This window comes from Pelodiscus sinensis, chromosome 3, assembly GCF_049634645.1.
Source record: "Pelodiscus sinensis isolate JC-2024 chromosome 3, ASM4963464v1, whole genome shotgun sequence".
In the NCBI taxonomy this organism is placed as follows: Eukaryota; Metazoa; Chordata; order Testudines; family Trionychidae; genus Pelodiscus; species Pelodiscus sinensis.
The window spans coordinates 102398607-102416462 of record NC_134713.1 but is presented as its reverse complement, the minus strand read 5'-3'; the positions used below and the strand labels follow the sequence as shown (position 1 = coordinate 102416462).

General features: G+C 40.8%; 1 protein-coding gene across 10 annotated transcripts in view; it reads right to left on the bottom strand.

Moving 5' to 3' along the window:
* Positions 1-17856, bottom strand: part of UTRN (utrophin) — a 569920-nt gene that overhangs the window by 320840 nt on the left and 231224 nt on the right. For all 10 annotated transcript variants that reach the window (XM_075924350.1, XM_075924351.1, XM_075924354.1 and 7 more), the window contains 7 exons: positions 15173-15361; positions 12561-12733; positions 6739-6889; positions 5166-5341; positions 3711-3846; positions 2598-2747; positions 1368-1452 (listed from right to left, as the gene is read on the bottom strand). In XM_075924350.1, the coding sequence (XP_075780465.1) occupies positions 1368-1452; positions 2598-2747; positions 3711-3846; positions 5166-5341; positions 6739-6889; positions 12561-12733; positions 15173-15361 (1060 nt within the window). The remainder of the gene's footprint in view (positions 1-1367; positions 1453-2597; positions 2748-3710; positions 3847-5165; positions 5342-6738; positions 6890-12560; positions 12734-15172; positions 15362-17856) is intronic.

Below are 17856 nucleotides of genomic sequence, written 5' to 3'. Positions count from 1 at the left end.
TTTCTTCAACTGACATCTGCGCAAGGAAGGCTACTGAGGACACCTGCACCCTAGCTGTGTAATCCATCACAACTGCTGGCTGGAACCCCTTCACAAGCTCATAACAGTAGATGCAAGCTGTGATCAAAGATTCGATTGTCTGGGCAAACACTGGACAACTTTTCATCCTGTCTGTGGCTGTGTGTAGACTACATCTCTTTTTCAACAGGGGGTGTAAATTAGACACTTCGAAATTGCAAATGAAGCAGGGATTTAAATATCCCATGCTTCATTTGCATAATCGCATCATGGCACTTTTGAAAATGCACTATTTTGAAGTAAAACTGCGGTCTAGACTGCCATTTTCAAAATAACCGCATCTTGGCCACAGTTTTACTTTCAAAATGGTGCTTTTTCGAAATGGTGCCATGATGCAATTATGCAAATGAAGTGCGGGATATTTAAATCCCGGCTTCATTTGCAATTTTGAAGTGTCTAATTTACACCCCCTGTTGAAAAAGGGATGTAGTCTAGACACAACTTGTGAGAGCAACAAACAACTGGGCTGACCTACAGAATAGCTTCACTTCAAGCAAGAGGCCAGTGCCTCTCTGACAGTCTGCAGATGCAGACTATGTTCTCATCCATCACAAGAGGCTTTGGACAAAGAACCTGTAAGTACATGTCTTGACCAGAGTGAAACAAGGAAATAAGCTTGGACAGAAAATCCACAAGCAGATACAGCTCAACCTTGCCCTTATAGCAGTTTGTATAAGGCAGCTCTGACATGGTGCCAAGAGGGCATTGATTGTGCTGTCAACTTGGGCCATTTACTACTTCTTGGAGTTGGTAGAGGGTCCTTTCAGGGAGCGGTATTTCCCAGGGGTAGGCCCTTTTGCAAGTTCAGAGTGGCACAAGGCTCAAGCAGTATCCTTTGCCCAGTGCCTCTTGGTCAGATTTGCTCAGTCCAGTCTGCACTGTTACCAATAACGGGAATTGGTACCAGAAGGAGCCCGTTGACACCAGTGAACTATGTACCCAAGCTGAAGCACTGGATGCAGTATTGGACCATGCCAGCTCCAAAGCTGGGCATAGGGCAGCCTGCATCAGGAGAGCCCTTAGACATATGTTGCATTCTCTCTGTGCCCCTGGACAAAAGTTTTTACAGATGCAACATTTCTTTTATATGAGATTTCCCCAAGGCACTTTAGACGGCTCTTGTTAGGATTGCTAACCAGCTTGTTACACATTGAACAGGTTTTAAAACCCAGAGACTGTGACATGCATTGGCACACCCATGGGGACACTATTTGAAGAATAACCTTCATATTATAATCTCCACTTCACCCAAATTAATACAATTTTTTTTTTCAGTCGTCATCACTTACCAGAAAGCTTTGACTGTGTCACAGGATAGAGCTGCTGAACATAAGCCTCGAGTTCTCTCACTCTCTCAGGTACCTCTTGAAACAACTACAACACATCATAGAAGGGGCAAAACAACATAAGGCTGTTTGCTTTTTAACAGCTACAGCAAAACTTAACATAGCTAAAATATTGATCACAAAATATACAAAAATAGTAAGACTATGTTGACAATTAAGATTTCTTTAGACAGCAAACAAGGCATCATAGAAATTATTTAATAATCACAAATAATGTCACCTTGTGCTCAGATAGCATTTATATACATATCTTAGACACACATTAACATGTGTGTACACATGCATGTGTGTCTGTATTAAGTTTGAGTCAGACAGCACAGAATTTAGAGATAGATCAGAGACAATCTTTTCTGCCTACGTGCCCAACCTGTGACATTGCCTGCTATTTGAGATATTAGCAGAGGCATGCAAGATGTACCAATATACAAGGTGAGGTTTTTTAAAAAATGTATATCTACTAACTACTAGAGCCAATCAAATTTGGTTACATTATTATTTGGGGGAAAGAAAGAGGGTTACTTTGTTTGAGGAGGTAGCAAGAGATACAGGTATCTCTTCTTTCTCCCCACACCTACCAACTCTCTCTTCCCCAACCAAATACTCAGATCCTTGACCCACAATCAAACTATTCCATCAATCTTCACACGCAACCTTAGTCACACTACTCAAGTTTCTGGTAATCTCCAAAGAGGTCACATTTCATTGGAATTACTAATTCCTCCAGCTGTAAGTATAGAGAATCTAGGTAAGACATGACCCACCACACTTCCCCATGTAAACAGAGTTTGGTTTTATTTATTATTTGCTGTGATGATAATTATTGACAATCAATTACTTACTAAAATGATATTCTGAAAATGTCAACTTCATTGATATTTTGCAGTTTATTTAAAAACAAATCTCTCTCAGTCTAAGTTCTTTGAAGGAAAGACAGTTCAACCAGAAGGACTCAAAACCAAAGGAGAATTCATACTGATTGAACAATTTTAAATGACTAACACTTAGATCTGGAACAGTACTTCAGCTCTACACTATGGAGTCTAGCCTTCCCTGGAGGTACAGCTACCAAAAGCATTAGTGAGAGTCACACGTGTATGGAAAGGAGGACAGGCCTCTATGTGAGTCAAGTACTAGACATGCTGACTACAAAGTCAACATGAAGGAAATACATACCTTGTTCCACTTCACATTGACAGTCCTTAAAGTGTCAGAAATTCTCTCTCTTTCTTGAAAACCAATCTTTTTATCTGAAAGTACCTCAACTTCAGTTCTGTTCAACCACTGCAGTTTTTCCCCTTGTATTTCCATTTCCACCGTTAAGCCCTAAAGAGGGCAAGAGAGCACTTTAGACTGAAGAGGACTGTGCTTGCAAGCATGAGTGCACACATACATAGACAGACACAGACTCAAATAAATGTTTTAGTTAACTGAAGATTTTGATATTTGGGCATTTAGAAGGAAAAAAATAAAACAAACCAAAGAGCACAAGCTAGAGCTGTAATAATTAAAGCCTTGCACGGATACAAAATTTTCATCTGCATCTGATTCCCAAACGTAGTCTGCAGATATCCATAGATTTGCAGGGCTCTACTACAGTAAAGCCCTTTTTACCAACATGCTGAGGGAACAGAGGCTGCCTGTAAATTAAAAATGATGGTTAACTAAGATGGAAGGATTTAGTAATGGGGGTGTTGGACAGGGGCATTAGGAGGGGGTCAGGGTGCGAGATGGGGAGTGGGCGTTCACCTCTTGTGGCCTCTGCAAGCAATTTCCCATCTCTGCTGCTCCTGGTAGAGTCATGGCCAGGCGGTTCTGCTGAAAGCAGACATGCTATCTCCATTTTCAGGTACCTCCGGACATAGGCCAACAGGCTGTGAGCTGCAGAGTCTGCACTTGGGGATGGGAGATGGAGGCAGCATGCCTGCAGAACTGCCTGACCATGCCTCCACTAGCAACACCAGAGACAGGAAGCTACTTGTGGGGTCGCTGGAGATGTGCTGCTGCTCTAGCAGGACTGCCCAACCCAGCCAGCCTGTGGCTGCTATCTCCGGCCAGGCTCTTGGCCTCAGCCAGTCTGCTGCTGGCCCCGCCCCTTCCCAGCCCCAGTTGCCACCACCTCAGATGGACTCCGAGCCACAGGCCCTTCTGTCACCCAACTCATGGCCATCGGAGCTCTCTAGCAAGACCCTTTTTTCAGAGGTTAAACCTTTTCCACATTTGGACGATGGCAGATTCAGGATTGATGAAAAACATACATGTACTCATACACATTTTAATCTGTCTTGCCTTTAATTCTTGCAGGTGTTGTTCATGGTTGAATGTAGGTCTCATTTCCAAGGAATTTTCTACATTTTCCAACCAGCAACTAAATTCATCCAGTTTCTTCCTGTAGTCCATTAGCTGCTGATTCTCTCCTTTCAATCTAAAAACCACAAAACCCACAGTGGGTGATAAACCAAAAGGAAGCAAATCAATACACATAATCAAATGGAAACAACTTGATTAAAAGTGGAAGATAATACATGTTTTTTTGAGGAAGGCATTTGCTGCAAGCCTGGTGTTGGCAAAATTCACATTCAAATACTAAAATCTATTGAGGTATGTGACATACTGCCACAGCAGGGAATACTATGTGCCATTCCCACACATCCCCAATGTGACATGCAGCTCTCTGTTTTACACAACTGACAGTTACCAAGAGTTGGTTTTGCTGATCAAAGGATTCTTCCCTGAGCCACAGAAAGGCAAATCACATTCAAATTACCATAGTTTAAATGTTACTTTAAAAATCTCCAAATACATTTTTCCAGAAATCTGAATAAAATATCAAATGCAAAAGTGTGCATGAACCAAGACATCCCGAAACCAAATTGCAACAATTACCAAGGCCATTGGTATAATGCTATAAGCCATTAAAAGACCACTGTCTGTGAAAATATTCGGGAGAAGCTCTACACATACAAATATTGGGAAAGGACATTTTCTTGTAGCACATGAAGTCAGGGTTTGCCTAATAAAATAATTGAGAATATTTTGTTTATATTCTGTATGCAGCAGAAAAGACTAATTTCAGAAAACTCAAAAATAATATTCATTATGAGGATTTAGTTTCACAATTTCCATTAAAATAAATGACACATGGGGATATTTCATATCCCACACAGATATACTGAAAATGTACATGTTTAGTTCAGACTGCCCTTGAACTTTGATCTTCTACACAAAATTTACAATAGTACTTCCAAACGGATTTAGGTCTTATTTAGAGACTGTCTATACAAATAAATAAATGTTTGTGTATGAGGCTTTCAAGTCTTTGTGTCCGCTATTATTATTGCTTTTGGATTTCAGACAATAGATGCAGGTTAATGAAAATTAAAGATCAGCAAAAATACACTTACATTTCAAACTCACCCAGTGGAACTAGCTGAGTCTTGCTGTGGTCTCTCCAAATAACCTGGCTTTTCAGTGAAGCCATTTTAAATAGAGAAAACTGTAGGGAGGGGTAAGAGGTGGGCTTTTTTGTTAGCTGTTAACATTAACATTCTGAGCTGTCAATTGTTGATGACTTTATGAGGAAGTAATTCTATGGTGAAGTTCAAAAATGGGGTCTAAATGACAGGAAAATTCAGTCTAATGATGGTGTGCAATAGAATCCTATACTTCCTCTGGAGTCTTCTAAATAAGATTTTCTCAAACACATCTGCTCAGAGACACCCACATTTCTGATTAACTTATTACCTCTGTTGTCTGTCCATGATCTCAGCAATGATTGCTTTCCAGCGTTTATTTAACCCTGCCAGTTTTTCCTGTAGAAAGCTCCCATCTGTAGTGGAGAGTTTCTGTATGATTCCTTCCCCAGTTCTGTTCAGCGTTGAAAAGCTGGTCTGATGGCTGCTGACTCCTTCTTCAAGTTCCTGTCATAAGTAAGAAAACCAAGCAGAATTTTATTATTGATCTAAACTGACTTTGATGTATTGCTTGTAACATTGAGAATGCATCCTGGCTGCATATTATTTTCCTAAAAAGGTAATTTAAAATTATCTTCTATCTATAATGTGCAGCTTTAAATGAATGATTAAATACTTGTTATTAAGTCTAGGTCACATTATTAATAAATATAATTTAAAAAAAGAGAAATGCCCAATAGGATATTGAATACAATTGAAAAGGAACAGACTTTTACATTGTTAATAGTATTAGCATCTATATTTTTGCCTCATGTTTTTAAGTGCTACGTTTTTCCTCTTTTTTAAAAAAAAAATATATTGCCCACACATTGAGAGACTTTTCACCAGTTCTTCTCTGAACCTGGATGTACACTGTATTCGTAACCTAACACTTTAGGTAGGATAATTTTGGCACGATCAGCGGATATCACAAAAAATCCAGGCAACTGAGAGAAGTCAGAAAAAGTCAGGCTCAAACCTTTATATATCCCTAACAGACAGAAAAAGCTTACATTATTAGAACAGATCTCTTTGCAGCTAGAACAGAGCTGAAGATGATTTCCAAAAAGATAAAGGAAATGCCCTAGAAGAAAAGTCCTAACACTAAGCATCCGAAACAAATACAATCAATGCTCAGTGGATCATAAATTTCTCCTGTAACACACAGGTATTTAACATTTGGACTTCTAAAATATAGATACCTGCAGCCTCTTTAGGCTTGTTTGTTTTTTTGTTGGTTACTTTGGATTTATTTTATTGTTATTCTTTAGCCTCTTGCTTTTACAAAATTAGACTAAGATTTTAGCTGACAGAAAAATTGCTTCCGCTTTATGGTGATACATGAGCAGAACCAGGAAAACAAAATTTGAAAAAGGCAAAACCTAAAGCAAGTAAAGTTGCATTTTTTTTCCTGCAGTCTTTACACAAGACATTTTTATAAAAACAAACAACTGATTTTTCTTTCTACTCATAATGGAAAATTAAATCCTGCAATGTCCAATTACAGATATACTAATTATTTTAAAAGCATTTAAAATTAATTAAGGAATACAGTATATATTAATTGTAACATTTACAAAACATTCCCAAATTAACCTTCATATAGGGAAAAAAAATAAATACAAGACAGAAAATAGGGCTAAGATTCCTAACTCCTGATTAAAACATTTATAATCCAATTTAAGAAGACTGAAATTACAAGGAGAAAAGCAATTTTAGGCTACATAGAGGCATATTTTCCAGAAAAACTTTAGACAACCACCACTATCTCAAACATGTATTTTATGCATAGGCAGATTTACTTTTGGCTCAAATCCATGCTGGCCTTTGTCAGCTTTCCTGTTCTATGACTGAACACCACATACCTGCTGATGCAGCCCAGCTGTCTCCAAATCCAGGCTGCCATCTGGAGCGCGGGCATCAGCCAGTAATCCATCAGCCTCTGTGATCCACTGTGTGAGGTCATTGAGATCGCAATGGAACTGTCTCCAATCTTCAACTGCCCTATCAAAACAACTGTTGGGGAACAAGAAAGGGTTTCAAAATTACATAGATTCTTTCAGGGAAAAGAGATGGATTGACCTATTTGTATGTAAGATTAAGAGTAGTTAACTCACAATAACTTGCTCTGCAAAAACAAAAAGACCTGACATATTACAGTTAAGTAAGCCTTGTACACAGAACAGTTCCTGGCATTGCATTGACTGCAAAAGCCAACCACACAAACCATCCCATTCTAAACTGAAGGAGCTGAAGACAGGGCTGAGGAATATTTCATTTCAATCATTGGAGAAATCAAGAAGATTTAGCTACAGCAAAACTTGTCTGCAGAACAAATGGAAAAAATAGTTCACACATCAGAGGGCACAAAAAATTAATTGTTCAACTTGATTTTTGCTCACAAAACCATGATTTCCTGCTGCCAGAAGCCTTGAAGAGTGCAGCTCATCCCTGTCCCACATTGCCTCTCTACCTCAAAGGCAGAGGGAGGCCTGCACACAATGGGTTCCACCAAATTTACTTCACAGTAAGTTTCAATCTTTTTTTTCTATTACTGCCACTTTTGAAGCATCATATTAGTGTTAAGCTTTAAGTTAAAAGGCAAAGATTTTCTCTGGCATGCAAAAGGTCAAGTGCACCAGCAGTAAAGATTAATGCAAATTATGTTTTCATACTAGCTAAACAGATGAGACAACAGGTTAAACAACAAAGGAGTGGGAAAGGGACTGGTGTGTCAAGGGAATGTGATATTGTAGTTAATGTGCAGTCCTGGATGCAATAGTCAAAATGACTGCTTGGAGTTTTCCCAGACAACGCAGACGGCCCTGCTGTAGAGAAAAATTGCTAGCAACATAAATGAGGTCTTGACCTTCTTGAGAAATTCTATGACCTCTGCTTAAAAGAGGATGTATAAAAAAGGTGTGATCTAAATATACTCTAGTTACTAAGAGGGAACATAACTCCCAATGTACAAAGTACTGCCCAGGAATATTTCAGTATGCACACTGTATTCTCTGTGTTGTTGCAAAATAATTTCGACCCATCAAAGGGTAAAACTTGGGAATGCCAGAAACCTGTAGCCAGGACCAGCACCTTATGGAAACAAGGGATGTAAGCACAACTAATTGACTAGTCACTTTCTCCCTCTTGCTGCCTCTGTTAGAAAGAGGCAGCAAGGGGGGAGGAAGGGAAAGAGGTGGGGCTGCTTGGAGGAACTGACTTAAAAGCCGGCTCCCCCAGTTCCAGCTCCATGGGAGGGGACATGGGTGCAGTGACGATGTTCCACCTTTGAAATGTACAAGAGTCCCTCCTGGGATTCACGTGCATTTCAAAACAGAAGCACCACATGGAGCTTGGGGCCAGTGGGAGACTCTGAGTCCACACAACATTTCAATCTTTGAAATGTACAAGAGTACCTTGTACACTGCTTGGTACTTCCACCTTTGAAATGTAGCAAGAGTCAGGTGGGCTGTTGCTATATTTCAAAGTGGAAGCGCCCTTATCGACTAATCAAATAGTCGATGGAAATTCCATCAACTGCAATGGCCAATGAACACAAGGCTGTATTAACAATGTCAGTAGCAGTCTGAAGGGATGTACCTGGCCACGAGGTCCCCCTCTGAAACTAGAGACAGAAACTGTTTATATTTCTCTGGCAACATGTCAACAAACTTTAAAATTGTAGACAAATTAATAAATATCTATTTAGACAAGAGACCAGCATTGTTAACCACTCTTCTTTCAAGAAAAATGGTACGGCAAGTCTTTTAACCATTTAAATCCGGTCTCTTGAATCCTTTGTTTTGGAATGGGACTGATGGAAATTACTCCTTAGTGGCCATGACCACCAAGAAATCAGAAATTGGATGAGGTAATAAAAATTATTTAAATCTCATTAATGAATTTGATACTGTCAACCCACTTGGCCTCAGAGATATATAGAGGTCTGCTACAGATCTTTCTGTCAGCTCCAGAAAGGCTCCATTGATAAAAAGAGCAACCTTTTCTGGGGACAGGAGTTGGTAAGATATCGCTTCCACGGATGCAGATATCCATAGATATTAAGCAATTATCGGTGAATTTGCAGGGCTCTACAAATAGGAATATGTCTGTCACCAGCACAGCTCTGAGCCTATCCATAACAGGGAAAGAGTCTTTCATGGCGCACACTGTTCGAATTTTTTTCCATAATAAATTCACCAGGTACCATATTATAACTAACTAAACTAAATTTACTACACGAAATACATTTATAATTTTTATACATCATCAGAATACTGAAAACTAGCTAACCAAAGCAAACACTAAGGAAAGCACCAACTCTCATCTTCTCACCTTCTATGTCTTCAACTGAGAGCAAGGGGCCCAGCGTTACTGCGGTCAAGTCTCCAAATCAAGTGCATTGGAGAGCATATTTTATATATAAAAAAGTTTTTTAGCCCAGACCTTAGCTCCCTTAACCGAAGGGGCAAAGGAGGATTCAGGGGCTAGGAGTGAAGGGTACACAGTGCAGGGATTAGGGGCACAGGAGGGAGGTACATTAGGCGCAGGACTTGGCAGGAAGGGAGGGTGGGGAGAATAGGGAGCCTATGGGGGACCAGGGGCAACTGATGGGGTACCACTACCACAAGGCCCAAGGACACCGAAATGCAGATTCACCCAGAGCACCAATTTCCCAAAGGCCAGCTCTGAGCATTGGCTCCAATTCAGTGAAGAACCAAGTGCATGCTTTATACCAGTGGTCACAAACCGGTTGATCAGGATCTACCGGTAGATCTTAGAGCCTCTGACAGGTGATCCTGACTAGTTTGCCTGGGAGGCTATCAAAAGCTGGCACTTCAGCTGCCCCTCCACATACTGCCCTGTGATCCTGCCCAGAGCCTCAGCACTGCCCCCGGGAGCCTCCTGCTTGTTGTGCAGGTTGGGGGAAACAGAGGCCAGGGGTGCTGACATCATTCTGTCCCCCTCCCCTGTGCCCCATCTTCACAGAATGAGGAGGGTGGGGCCTTAGCGAAAGGGCAGGGTAGGGCAGGGATATTTGGGTTTCAGGTACATCCTGTACTGACTTTAAATCAAAAAGTGAGCTTGTGCTTTAAAAGGCTGGAGACCACTGCTTTATATCATACCTATTCAGCATGACAAATAAACATATGCATAACATAAAGCACATGCTTAAATCAAACTGAAGACAATGAAACTCAAGAACGTGCTTAAATGTTTGGCTGAATAGAGACTGACTTCAGCATGTACTCTGCTGCAACTGAGCCTTCTTTTAGGGTTAAATCAACTAGCAGAGTAGGTCAGCACAAGAGCCAAACCATCCCATTACAAATCAAATTGCCATTGCAACCTGTAAAAATGAAAACAAAGGCCAACAATTCAGCTATTTTGGCCTCTTGGCAGACACTGAAAACTCTGATATGTCTGTTGAAACCTGTGAAAATGCAAAAGAGTAATGAACTTAAACATGTTATCTATATTCCACTTTAAAAGTGTATTAACAGGGAAGTTAGTATACTTTAAGCCTTTGTATCGTAGGGACCCAGGCTATTTGAAGTCATACCAACCAAAATTATAGCTATTGCCATACACACTGTGGAAACAGATCTCAGTGTTTTTTTATTTATAAAAATATGGGGGAAGTGTTAAAAATAGCAGTTTAGAAATCAGAAAGTTATGTAGTATTTTAGTTTAAAAATCCCAAGTCTGATGACCACTTCTGAGTAAAAAAGCTTGTTTAACAGTAACTTAATTCTAAAAGTTCATACATTTCAGAGGTTAATTTACATTCAATAAACCAGTTAGGAAAATGGTTAAGAAAATCTGTTGTGGGTGAGGCAGGCAGAAGAGCAGGCCTCAGATGACCTGGGGAGGTGAAAAGAAGGCCCTTGGTGGGCTGAGGGGGAAGCCAGAGAATGGAAGGGGGGAGGGGAAGAGAGCAGGCTCCAGATGGGCTGTCAGGGGTATCTGGAAGATCATGTCTGGGTAGGATAGGAGGGTGGCTGCGGGGAGCAGGTCCCAAGCAGGCTGGGGAGATGGTGAAAGAGCAGGCCCTGGGAAGGCTGAAAAGTTTGTTGGTTGGGGAGAAGAGTATAGAAATCACAGTGCTTAGTAGCAAATGTTAGCAGCATCAGGCCCCTTCAGTTTACTTTAACAGTAGCTTCCTGGTTTCCATTTGCACATTTTCACCATTTAACAGCATAGTGGAAACTTATAACAACGGTCAGTGCATTTAAAAAATATAGCAGTTTTGTAAGTGAAAATCGACTGTAACAAACAGCCACTAAATTATCTTTTAAATGTAAAACAGCCTTGGACACAGTAATAGGAGTTTTAAGATTTTTAATAGAATTACAAACCTTCATATTTGCTGAATGAAAATACATGAAACTTAACATGTATTAAAAAAAAACCATATTTCTAACAAGATTAGATAAGAAAAATTTAAAGTAGCTGAAAATGTATTATTGTTCATGGTAAAGAAAACATAGGAGATTTCATCTGTTTTCTTATACGTTTATTTATTCTTTAATGTTCACTCAGCTGCAAACAATTTCTTAGAACATAAGAATACTAGGTCAGACCAAAGGTCCATCTAGCCCGGTTATTCAGTCTGCCAACAGTGGCCAATGCCAGGTGCTCCAAAGAGACTGAATAAAACAGGTCATCATCAAGTGATCCCTTCCCTATTGCCCATTCTCAGTTTCTAACAGACACACACCGTCTGTGACCACCCCATATTTTCTACTACAGTCACATTTCAATGTAATAACATTTACAGCTTCACAGATTATTGCTGTTTATTGTAGTACTGTGCACATGACAGTGTATAGTATTTTACATACACACATGTAAACACATGCGAACGCACACACGCACACACACGCACACACCCCTATATAAATATTTATTAGGGATTTTAAAATACACGTTTACAAAAACAAATATAACTTCTGAAAATTTCAGCGGAGCAGGCAGCAAGTGGGAGCTGGTGCTCATGGGAAGCCAGATTTTAAGCCAGCTCCCAGAAATCACCGGATTCTTCCTCCCATTCTCCCCTACCATCCCCTAGTCGTGCTGCTGCTCTGTATCAGAGGCAGAAGAGCACTGGTGGTGAGCAGTTGGCTCAGCAGAAGCCGGTATGTATGGGACGCCAGCTTGAAAGCCAGCTCCCTGTGTGTGTCAACTCCTGCCAAACCCCCCTTCCTCCCTGCATTGGTGCCTCTCTATAAGCGGCAGCAGCGCAGGAGGGGGGTGCAGATGGCTCTGCAGGAGCTGGTGCCCACGGGGAGCAAGTTTTTAAGCTGTCTCCCTCCCGCTCCCGGCCATTGCTGCCTCTGTGCTCCCCCAATTCTCCCCATATGCACTGGCTCGCGCCTCCCCTCTGCTGCTTCTGATACAGATGCAGAGGGGCGGTGTGGGTGGATGGGTGTGTGTAATTATGCAGGTTAACCAATGAACCCAGACTTATCGTTCAACCTCGTACACATTAATAAAATAACAAAAATGTTTATATGACGGTGTTAAATAAGAGCATTACATTATGTTCAAAATTATTTTGCAGCACCAAAATAGAAAACATTCTGATTAAACTGAAGTTCTTTGTAAAAAAGTTCTAATTCTACAAACATAAAACATTTACCCATATTCACATTCAAATATATTTCTAGAAAAAAAATAGACTTACCACTTCTTATCATTGTACATCCTATTAATTCTGTCCCACTCTGCATTCAGCTGTGTTAGTGCATCTCCTATTTGAATAGATTCAGGTCCAGATGCTTCCAGTATAACATCAGGTTGTTTCTCGTGAATGACTGCAATCTGGTCCCCAAGTCTGTCCAAAATGTCTTTTATATTCTACAAGCACAATGATGGCACCAACACATTAGTAAAGTCAATCTCAGTGGGAAATAAGAAAGGTCAATAGTCATTTCAAAAAAACATTTCAAAAACTGCCAGTTGAGCATCCATAAATGGAAGACTCCAGCTGTCATCGGAAGAGCATCACCAGCGAATAAGTTAAATCAACAATTAGTTAAATCAAGTTAAATCAATTGCACCTTTTTAATAATCTATCATCTCCACAAGTTTGTAAGAGGATAACATATATATTTATAGGTTTTTGAGTTAAGGAACATGATGTACTATTTTATTAGCATTAGAATGAACTTCACTTTTTCTCTTATTCTTTTGAGCTGAGATTGCACTTGCAATATTCTGAAGTTGATTTTTCTCTTTCTTCCTCTTCTTATAAAAACTCTCTTTGAAATCTCATATGGAGTAGTTTAAATTAGGGATAATAGCGTGTAATTGGTTACACTATTAACCAATAAGCCTAGGCTTATCATTTAATCAAAATGACTACATGCAACCCATCCCCTGCTGCGGGGAAGGGAGCAAGAGAGGAGAAGGTGAGAGCCGGTTTCCTTGGGGTACCAGCTTTTAAGCCAGCTCCCACAATGCAACCTCCCCTCCCTCCACTGCCTCCCACAGAAGCAGCAGCATGGGGGGAGGCAGACCCAATGCTCTGGGAGAACTGGTCTGTAAAGAGCTGGTGAGTCACACGTTACTAGTTTTCCCCCTTGTTTCCAGCTGCTCTTATAGCACTTTGCAAAACAGCACTAGGACATGTATATAAGGAGCAGGCAACAGGCAGAAGCAGCAGTCAGCCTACCTACCTCTGTTAGGGGTCATGGTTACAACAGTAGATATGGTAAGAGGGTAGGAGTAACATGGTAGCAAGAACGCTTGTACAGTGAATGGGGAACATCAGATGGCAAAAAAAAAAAAAAAAAAAAAAAAAAAATCATGGGACAGACATATAGGTGGGACAAGAAAATAAATAAAAAATAAAAGGAAACCAGATATAAATTTCAGAAGTTTCAAAACTTTCAAAGTAAATGGTTCTCAATATCTAAATCACGTCTGAAAATGAAACTCAGGTGCTTCTGAAAAATTGTACGCAGCAAGTAAAAAACAAGGATTAACAAAATGTGAGAGTAGTTCCATTGATTTCAGTTGGGATGACTTACGTTCTTAGGTGCATTACTGAATTGGGATGGGAATATTTTCATGTTTAAGGTTAAGCATGCACGTTGCTTACTCAAACACATATCTGCATTAAGCTCAGCTGTAAATAAATACTTTTCCAAATCAGGAAAGCCGCACTGTGACAGCTCAGCTGATCGTCGGCACAGCAGGCGAGTCAAGACACAGATCGGTCTACAAAGGAAGCCTTTGTCAACTGCTCCTGTAAACCTCAGTTCACGATGCATAAGGGAGCAGTTAAAGGTTTTCCTTGTCGACCCATCCACGTCTTGACTTGCGTGCTGTGCCGACGATCAGGTGAGCTGGCACAGCGCGGCAGCCATTTTTATTTTCATGAAGCTGTGGATGTTTAAATCCCCGCTTCATTGACTATGTCGGGTAGCCTATTTTACATGCCTCTGTTGACAGAGGCATGTAGTCTAGACATACCCTGAGACTGCGTCTAGACTGGCAAGTTCTTCCGCAAAAGCAGCTGCTTTTGCAGAAAAACTTGCCAGCTGTCTACACTGGCCGCTTTGAATTTGCGCAAGAACACTGACGATCTAATGTAAGATTGTCAGTGTTCTTCCGCAAATACAATGACTCTCCCATTCAGGAGAAAGCCCTCTTGCGCAAATGCTTTTGTGCAAGAGGGCCAGTGTAGACAGCTGAGAACCGTTTTGTGCAAAAAAGCCCCGACGGCAAAAATGGCGATCGGGGCTTTCTTGCGCAAAACCACGTCTAGATTGGCACGGACGCTTTTCTGCAAAAAGTGCTTTTGCGCAAAAGCGTCCGTGCCAATCTAGATGCTCTTTTCCACAAATGCTTTTAATGGAAAAACTATTCCATTAAAAGCATTTGCGGAAAATCATGACATTCTAGACGTAGCCTTAGAGTCCCTCTCCCTCCCACTCTCCCGGGCTCCCTCTTAGATTCTGATCACACTATGTAAATATCTGGAATCCCTGTACTAGTCAACATTTTGAACAGACAACTATAAAATTTCACTAAAAGAAAACAACTACTTCTCTACTTGCCATTTCAAATCTGAGTGCTCCCAATTGAGAGAAAATATGCACTGGCACCTGACAGTTACGATGGCTACAGTGAGGAAGGACACAAGTATGATTTATTAATTATTTTCTAAACGCTATATCTTGAACCAGATACTACTACACAAGTAAAAAGTGTAACCACTGAATAATTTTTTTTTTGTTTTCATCCCTATTTGCTGCTCTTTTTGCAATACAATACTTAATTTTGCAATACCTTTAATGAGTCTTCCTGAGTAGAAAAGTCCTCATAGACATGAGTGTTCAGCTCTGGTGCATTCAGCAACAGTTCAACATCAGCCATGGCCAGCAAAACTCTGTTAATTTCAACGAGGTATTCAGTAGGGAAGGGAGAGGTCCTACTTCCAGATGGATACTTGCTTTTTAACCTCAGAGCAGGGATGGGCTACAGAAACATAAAAGGTCATTTAATTATTTATTCGTCTCAATTTAATGCACTGTGGGAAAAGGAAAATGATAAACAAAAGGCCATTGTTACAAATGAAAAAATCCTACTACATTAGGCATTTTCTAAATTAAAAAACAAGAAAAAAAAAGTTTCTTCTATCCAACTCAAATTACCCAGCAAGACTTGTGACTGTTCATACCAGAAATTAATTTTTTTAGTAATCCTTTTTAAAAAAGATATTTTAGTTCTCACACCAACATTTTCAGACCTCTTGCCAGAAGGTTCAACACTTTACCTCCCTGGACTCATGTTTACAAGAAAAACAGATACAGAAGATAGTCTCTGTTTTTCTGGTTGTCAGCACTTTACTGAAAAGACAACTGAGAGTTGTAAATTTACTCCAACACATCCCACCATTTTTTCCCAGTCTTCTTGGCACTTTTTGCTCCCAAAAGTATTTTTAAATATCCTCTCATACATCTTAATCTTTCCATGAGATGATAAAGGCCCTACAGAAAGTAAAAGCATGTGAGCACTTTCCCAGCAAGTATTAAATAATATTGCTGAAAGGTGCTTACATGGTTTCCAGCATCATAATTGGCACCGCATTTTCCCATATCATGGCAAAACATTGTGCAACTGAGTGCCTTGTTTGTACACGTACAGGATCCACTCATTTTGCAGCCACGAGAGTGTAGCTTCTGGAATCATCTGACGTGACTCCTACAGACAAGAATCTGTGTGGGTGAGTACCCAATAGCAGACAGGGAAGCACTGAATAGGGATGTAAAATTTTGATTATGTGGCTAATCAAATAGCCAACGCAATTTTCATCAACTATTGGATTCGCTGATAAGGGCACTTTCACCTTTGAAGTATAGCAACAGCCCCAGGGTTGTTGCTACACTTCAAAGACAAAAGCACTGTGGGGAACAAGGGTATATTATCCACACGGTGTTTCAAAGCGGCAATGCCTCAAAGACTCTACATGGCACTGCCTCTTTGAAGAACCCCCATCACCCCCTCTCCCCGCCCCCCGCTTGTTGCCTCTTTCTGATAGAAGCAGCAAGGGGGAGGGAGGTGCAAGCAACTAGTCGACTAGCCTGTTGACTATCCGATAAGCATTCAGTCGTTCACATCCCTAGCACTGAAGGTGGTAAAATGTAGCTTTCTTCTATGGCACATCCTAGAGACTGACAAAAAATGTAGATGGTATCATGAGCTTTTACTATCTACAATTTTGGTTAGTCTCTAAGGCGCTGCAGAACTAGTGATGTTAAATATCAAGTAATTGAATAGGCGATTAACCTCATGAATTCTTATCAGTTAGCCGACTATTCTATAGTTCCTGCGCATGGGGCCAGCAGCCAGTGTACTCTCATCCACTCCCAAGGACCCCGCTGCCACTCTGCACCACGGCCTCTGAATCAGAGGCAGCAGCACGGGGGGCACGTGGAGGCTCGTCACAAGGGGAAACAATTTAAAAAACAGTTCCCCTCGCGTGCCGGTTGCCTCTGATACAGAGGCAGCAGTGCAGGGTGGCAGCAGCCCCTGTTGCATGGGGAGGGAGGAGCTGTGCTCCTGGACCCGGCTCAAGCCAGAACTGAGCCAGGATCCCTGCCCACCTGGCTCCTAATATACTTTAAATGCAGAGCCATGGTGCGGATAGGTCCCAGATCAAGCACGAGCCAGACCACTAAAAAATGTGTCGGCAAGGGGAGGAGGGGGAGGAATATGTGTAGTCTATAGCATTAACCGATAAGCTTTTGCTTATCAGTTAAATCAACTACACTATTATATCCCTATGCAAGACCATTCTTCCCCCCCGCCCCCGACCCAGTTATAGACTAACACGGCTACACCTCGGATTTGTATGTCATCTATATCACATGCCATAGATGTTACTGGTGAGGTTCCTGGAAGTTAGCTACAGGTAGCTTAAGCTACACCAAATGCAATAATCACAGTATCTGAAACAGAATTTCCATGAGCCAAAAAATCCTGGAAATGATTTCCTGTTGCAAACACTTATTAACAGACACTGTATTGCCATCTCTGAAAACACCAGAGATTTAACATCAACTATACAATCTAAAATATTGTACTGATCATTCACTGCTTCACTTGGTGTATGTTTAACACATTACCATGGTTACATGAGGCAAATGAGTTGACAACACTGCATGATGGCACATAAGTATCAGACATCTATACTGATTGCAAGTTCCGTTGTGTTTTGATCAATTTCTTTGCTAAGCCATCTGGTGAGGAGATAGAAGAGTTCTCCCTTATACGTAAAAGTTGGTGTCAGCTTGATGAAGTACCTGGAGAACCTGTGTTCTACTTGAATTCCACTTTGATGCTCATTCCACTTGTACTTTTATAACACACTACAGCCTCACACTAGGTAATTTGTTAGAAGACTGCAGATAGGGCGTGGGGGGCACGGGTGAGTAAACTGATGCAGAGTATAATCTTCTAAAATGTGTTCT